The 7,476-nt window shown below is 43.0% G+C and overlaps 1 protein-coding gene across 1 annotated transcript; it reads left to right on the forward strand.

Moving 5' to 3' along the window:
- Window positions 1–3,097: 3,097 nt before the first annotated feature.
- Window positions 3,098–4,030, forward strand: LOC137560810 (olfactory receptor 5V1-like). The gene has a single exon (XM_068271945.1). The coding sequence runs from the start codon at window positions 3,098–3,100 to the stop codon at window positions 4,028–4,030; it is 933 nt and encodes a 310-aa protein (XP_068128046.1).
- The last annotated feature ends 3,446 nt before the right edge of the window (window positions 4,031–7,476 follow it).

Raw genomic sequence — 7,476 nt, forward strand, 5'->3', positions numbered from 1 at the left:
CTGTGAAATTTTAACTACAATTTAGTGTAAGCAAAATCAGCACACTATGATCAGCACTGCATCTGAATGAAGATGCGCTCTGTCTTACAAACATCGGGGCATACACAATAAAACAGCATTGTGTGTCGATGACAAATGACGTCAAAGGCCCCCTCCTCCGGTTTAGGGACTGTTGTTCTCAGGGTCAGGAACCTTTTTGCCTGAGAGAGCCATAAACACTACATATTTTAAAATGTAATTCTATGAGAGCCATACAATATGTTTCAAACGGGGACAGTGTTCATGCGCAGCAGAAGGCTCACGTCCCTGTTGCCATGGTGATGTGTATACAGTTGATCTGCCGGGCAGCGGAAGCGTCAGACACATCTTCAGCTTCTCTTGGGTTACAGCATCATCAGCAATTTCCCAGACAGGAGAAATACTGACTAACAGCTTGTACAACTAGCCAGCTGACTTGGGGCTTGATTCACTTAGTAGGATAAAATCCCCACACTTTGGCCCAATAGGCTGCTTGTCAAGTGACAGGCAGCCTATTGGGCCAATCAAAGTGCGGGGATCTCATTCTACAAAGTCACTGGACCTGACAGGGTCTAGAGTGGGACAATTGGAGCAGCAGTTAGTTTAGAAAACATATGATGAAGTATGCAATTGTTTAGAAAGGCGACAACATCGACTTGTTTCGGAAAAACCCTCTTCAGGCCTTCACAAACCATTGTAATAATCTGTAATGTACATGACAAAAACATAGAGAATGGGTACCATCGGGGCAAAATCAAGCCAGGAAACACCACTTAGACTACCACTGGACACAGCGCACAGGCAAGGTGGACCTGGAAAGAGTAAACAATTGCATACTTCATTACATGTTTTCTAATATCTAGTATATAATAATGGGATGTTGTTTACAAAGATGAATTCATTTGAAGATTTGTGAACTCTGTTTTAACATAATAAAGGGAGGGGGGACACCAAGAGCCCAATAGTGTGATATTGTATAGATGATAATTAATAATGAGTAATATAACAATTTAATACTCACAAACCAGGGTTACCATTAGGCAACCACTGTGAAGGCAGGTGGGGAGATTAACCTGACCTCACTCAGGAATAAGAAGTCGCTCTCTGTAGATGGGAAGAAGATGGGTACAACCCTCCACCAAGGGTGGACTTAGCAATATGTAGAAGCTTTCCAGAGGCGCCAATAGAATAAAAGTCACTTAAACCAGCTTAAAACCGATGGGGCAGAGGTGGGCCTATCCCATCCATGCAGACAAAGCAAACAAAGGAAGGACTGTGGCATCAACAGGCAAACAACAATTTATTTATACTCCACAGTAAAAATAGGCAACGCGTTTCACGGGCTCAATCCCGCTTCATCAGGCCAATCAAAAAGGAGCATACAGCTTAACAGCATCAAAACCACACTGAGCGCCTCTGAAACGCGTTGCCTATTTTTACTGTGGAGTATAAATAAATTGTTGTTTGACTGTTGATGCCACAGTCCTTCCTTTGTTTGCTTTGTCTGCATGGATGGGATAGGCCCACCACTGCCCCATCGGTTTTAAGCTGGTTTAAGTGACTTTTATTCTATTGGCGCCTCTGGAAAGCTTCTACATATCTGTTTTAACAAAATAACTTTTTGATACATTAAAATGTAAGATTATCTTGAAACTTTTTTGTCTCTTCAAAAATATTTTGTGCTATATATCCTTGTTCTCCCATGGTTGTATTATTGGTGTTGTGGCGCACCACTGAGGATATGGTTTTTGGTCTTCCAGTTTTTTCCCTTACAGTCATCCAGATGTAACTCACACTGGGAAACACCCCCAAAAAGAATTACTAGATGGTATTTGACCCCTAGACGAATGGCATCTTTTCCCTACATCATCCGCCAACTGCTGGAAGTGTAATACGCAAATTGCTTCACTACTCCAGATGTTATGGGACTGCTATATAGTTAAGCAATTCTGGTTAAAGGTTAATAACCTGCTGAAATACTTACGTACCCCAAGGTTTCATTAACACCTCAAATAGCTCTATTACTTTATAACATAACTGATCGAGATATACTAAGCACAAACCTCTCATCTGTCACATTCTAATCTCCACCCTTCAACTCATAACATCCTTTTGGAAATCACCCTCTCCTTTCCCATTCAACCAACTACCATCTAATGTCTGCAACAATATGAAGCTGGAAAGCTGTATAAGAGGCAGATTACTTCTCAACAATGAAACATTTAGAATAATCTGTTACTGGATAACATTTTTATAGAACCCTCCTCTCTTGAAACTGAATCATTTACTCTATTATCCTACAGACATAAATTACTAACATTCCTTTATAGACCCACCTCAACCCTCTCAATATAAAACACATCTAGTTTTACAAACCCTCTATTTATTCAATATCCCTCTTATATACCACATATGGCAGTTTTGTGCTTACCCAACATTTGCCCATATTACGCTGTCATATATACCAACACAGTGACCTCTCTTCCGTACCTCTCTCCTTTTTATTATTTTTCTCCTACCTTTTTATCACTTGTTATATCTTTGATGTTAAAAATTGGTTCCAATCCTCGTAAGCCAAGAGTGGTCATGAAAAAATTGGGCGGATAGGACATTTTGATACATAAAATGTTTGCTTTTCTCAAATCTATGTTCATACTCAACTAATAAGTGTGTTTATGTTACTTTTTGGCTAACTATATGCTATGTTAACCATTGCAAAATTCTATAAAAACAAATTGAAATTATTGAAACAAAAAAAAAAACAAAAAGAGAAATTCCCGTACAACGAGGGTCCTCACAATATGAACTGGCATCTCTTGAACCGTTATAATAAGCCTTTTAGCACACTGGCCAATGTCAGGACAGAGTGAAGTCCACCAATCACTATCATTTCCTTTCTATTGCTTTGCAGATTGGAATTGGAAACAGTTGGAGGAGCTGAGCGAGGTGTGACCAAGTCTTATCTACGCGGTATCAAGGAAAGGTTAAAGGAGGGCGGGGTCCTGCTATATCACTACCATAGAGGCCAGCGGTATCAAGGAAAGCCTTAATTTACTGTGGTTTCAGATGTCAGAAACAGATGAACAGAACCTCGGTGACGGAATTTCTTCTGATGGGAGGACTGGAAACAAGCAACATGCTCTGGATCTTCTTCAGCATCTTCATGGTGGTCTACATGTTGGCCCTGGCCGGAAATCTCACAATCATTGTGGTCATCAGAGCAGATGCCCGTCTCCACAAGCCCATGTACTTCCTGCTAGAAAACCTGTCCTTCTTGGACATTTCTCTGACTACTGTCATTGTGCCCAGAATCTTAGACATTCTACTCAGTAATAAGAAAGTAATCTCCTTCAATGGCTGCTTCAGTCAGATGTTTTTATCTGAGTTGATCATTGTAACGGAGTGTTATATCCTGGTTGCGATGGCGTATGACCGTTACTTAGCCATCTGTCTGCCATTCCGATATCTCCTAGTGATGACTAAACCAACCCTCATTCTCATGGTTGTGGTCTGCTGGGTGTTGGGCCTGTTGTACTCATTAACTTTCTTTATATTACTGCTACAATCAGTCTTCTGTGGTCCTAACATCATCCCTAGCTTCTTCTGTCATGGGCGTCTCCTAGTGAAGCTGTCCTGCTCAGATGTTAGTGATTTAGTAATGTTTCAGCAGCTAGCAGGCCTGTTTGTGGGTCCTTTGCCCATTCTCATGGTCCTGAGCTCCTATGTGGCCATTATCTCTGCAATTATGAGAATCCATTCTACGGAGGGCAGAAAGAGGACCTTTTCTACATGTGTCTCTCACTTAGTGGTGGTGACTCTCTACTACGGGACGGGGATTTTCACCTACCTTATCCAACCCATGTTGGAGAACGCTCAAGGGGCAATGAATCACATTCTCTCAGCAGTCTACACCCTCGGAGCTCCCATGCTTAATCCATATATTTACACCCTTCGTAATCAAGAAATGCACAGAGGCTTCACAAAATTATTTAACAAGAATCTGCTCATATAACTTCATAGGCTGGAAAGAGACAACCCCAGACATCTTCGTTTTCTCTCTTGTTAATTCCATTAACCTTTGGTGCAGCAAATGGATCATTTTATTTCACGGAAGGCAGAAGTTTTTGCTGGACCCAGCCCATACATACGGCATACAAATGTCGCTCAAGACAGGTGACAGAGGACGGTTTGTGCAACAATTGCTCCATGTGTACGCAGCGAGTGACAAAGACTGTCTGCAGACAAGCCCTAGCATGAGAGATCAAACCGTTCAATCCCTCACAACTTTTGTAGTGCAAACCGTCTCGCAATTTAGAGTTGTGTTGTGTGTATGAATGTCTTAAACACGGACAGCTTGTGGACTGCTTGGAAGCAGACGATGATGATCACTTTACAAGTCAGTGGCAGACTGCTTCTGCTGTGAGATCCCTCAGTGTGTTGTCGCGTGTGTACAATTATTGCTGGTGCGAATTGTCTCTCAAAACCGTACGCTGAAATCTTCTGTCTGTAGTTCCTGCCTCGCAGCTAAAGACATTTATATGCCGTGTGTACGTACAATCAGGACTAGATTCTACTAAGACCATTCCTAAAGTCATTGGCAGTATGTACACTAGGGAGGGATGGGCAGAAATGCCAATATCTGCTCCCTACGAAATTCCACATAAGCCTCATACACACGCTCAACAAAAGTCTTTTAAATGCACAATTATCAAACAACTTGAAGAAGTTGGACAACTTTTGTCAAGTAAAATATCACTGATAAGAGCAGGGCCGGCCCTGGATAAGAGGCAACCAATGACTGATAAGATGCAGCTCAAGTCAATTCAACTGTTGGATTGACTTGAGCTGCATTTTATCAGTTGTTGGTCGCTTCTTATCAGGGATAACGCCTTGTTTGTTTGCATGTATTTTACTTGACAAAAGTTGTTCAACTTCTCCAAGTTGTTTGATAATCGTGCATTTAAAAGACTTTTGTTTCTCTCCCTCCTGCCTCTTCCCCCTCCCAGGCGCTATCATTAAGGCAAAGGAGGCAGCTGCCCAGGGCCCCAGAGCTTGTAGGGTCCCCCAGTGGCTACAAGAGGAAAAAAAAATTCAAATCGACCTTATAGTTTTTGAGAAAATCGATTTTAAAGTTTCAAAGGAAAAAAAATATACACATTTAAAAACCTGCCGACTTTAATGGTTAATAGCAAATCCACCTTAAATGCTAGAAACCCTAAATTTGCAGGATATGTTAAGGAGATCATTAGGAATAAGAGGAAAAAACTATTTTTCAAAAAGACCTTATAGTTTTTGATAAAATCGATTTTAAAGTTTCGAAGGAAAAAAGTATACTTTTAAATGCGGTAAATGTAACTTTTAGTAGCAAACCTAACGGTAGTGTAATTTTACATGCATCAAAAGAAAGCGCAATACATTTCCTGACGGGGTTTCCAGGGGGTCTATACGCAGCTGCAGCGCTTTGGCCAGGGATCGCTATACAGCCGTAATATGGCTGTATGAAGATCCCTGGCATTTTTTCCTATTTTCCCATTTTTTTTTTTATGTTTAGAGTGTGGGAATTTTTTTTTTTAAATTATGTGGGGTCCCCCCTCCTGAAACTTTTTAACCCCTTGTCCCCCATGCAGGCTGGGATAGCCAGAATGTGGAGCTCCGACCGATTGGGACTTCCTGACTATACCAGCTCCAAAAAAGGTCCCCTAATGTCGATTTTTGTTCCGGAGTATATGTTGGGGCGGCCCCCAGGTTTATTTTGCCCTGGGGCCCCATTGTTGCTTAAACCGGCCCTGCCCCCTCCCCTTGCTTGTAGAGTCCTCAGATACAGGCTGGGGGCTAGAATGATTTGTCTGTGATCTGTTCACACAGGAGCAGCTTGCTAGTACGGAATAAAGCCAACTAGCCACGTACATATTGTAGGTAACTTTTCTTCTATATTAGCACCATCATTTGGACAATCTGCTCTGCTCAAAAGCCTCTAAATTCTGCTTGTGATGTTTACATTTGGTTCCTATCATTGCTGAACTAGTTAGCCTTCATTTTATGCCTGAGTTAGGCAAAAAAGATCTAAAGCTCGCCATAAAAACATTGATTTTGATCACCCAAATGTGCGATCATCTGCAGCAGAATGCCAGTTATATTTGGCGCACCACAACCTGCAAAGGACATGCACAGTGTCAGAGGTGCAAGAAGAGGATGGGGAACAGCTTGTTACTGATTACCCCCCAAGCACTCTATACATAGCAATCCCTGCCAATGGCAACTACAGTGTCAGAGGTGCAAGAAGGGGATGGGGAGCAGCTTGTTACTGATTACCCCCAAGCACTCTATACATAGCAATCCCTGCCAATGGCAACTACAGTGTCAGATGTGCAAGAAGGGGATGGGGAACAGCTTGTTACTGATTACCCCCAAGCACTCTATACATAGCAATCCCTGCCAATGGCAACTACAGTGTCAGAGGTGCAAGAAGGGGCTGGGGAGCAGCTTGTTACTGATTACCCCCAAGCACTCTATACATAGCAATCCCTGCCAATGGCAACTACAGTGTCAGAGGTGCAAGAAGGGGATGGGGAGCAGCTTGTTACTGATTACCCCCAAGCACTCTATACATAGCAATCCCTGCCAATGGCAACTACAGTGTCAGAGGTGCAAGAAGGGGATGGGGAACAGCTTGTTACTGATCACCACTATTCACAGCATCTGTAGAAGTGATTATTATGAGCACAGGACCAAGAGAGAGCCAATACTGCCTCTGAGGCCCTGGTGCGATTGCAACCTCTGCGCCCCCTATTGCTGCGCTACTGCATGGAAAGAGCGATTGGGATGTGAACTCAGCACCATCTCAGAGTTGGATAGTGGCACAAGTGGAAACTCGGCCTGTTTGACTTCAGACTGACCCCAATTTCTGATTTCCCGATGTTGTTGCTACATATAGTGATGTTAAAAGGAACTAAAAAGGGAAAGTGTATTTAACCTGAAAAAGAACTTAAACCAAGGATGGAACTTCACCCCAATCAGTAGCTGATACCCCCTTTCCCATGAGAAGTTGTACCTTTCTCAAATAGACCATCAGGGGGCTCTGTATGGCTGATATTGTGGAGAAACCCCTCCCACAGTGTGATGTCATAAGCATGGTCCTGACAGTTTCCTGTCTGTGAACCTCGTGGCACTGTGGGAAATAACAGTTGTTTCCAACTGCAAAGCTCTTAGTAACCAACATTCTGTACATTAACGGGCAGAACTAAAAATGTCACTCAGAAGTGTAACTAGAAATCACTGGACCCCTCTGCGAGAATTTGGATGCACCCCCGGGGCCCGCTCAGGGCCGTTTTTGGGCACAGGAGGGGTCGCAGCATGAGGGGAGAGCACTGGCCCCCACATCGGCGGGGAGGTGGGCCACTCTCCCCCTCACCTCTGGCTCTCCCCTCAGCATTCCCCCTCCAGCATTAATCAGTGGTA

Source organism: Hyperolius riggenbachi, chromosome 3, assembly GCF_040937935.1.
Source record: "Hyperolius riggenbachi isolate aHypRig1 chromosome 3, aHypRig1.pri, whole genome shotgun sequence".
Classification (NCBI taxonomy): domain Eukaryota; kingdom Metazoa; phylum Chordata; class Amphibia; order Anura; family Hyperoliidae; genus Hyperolius; species Hyperolius riggenbachi.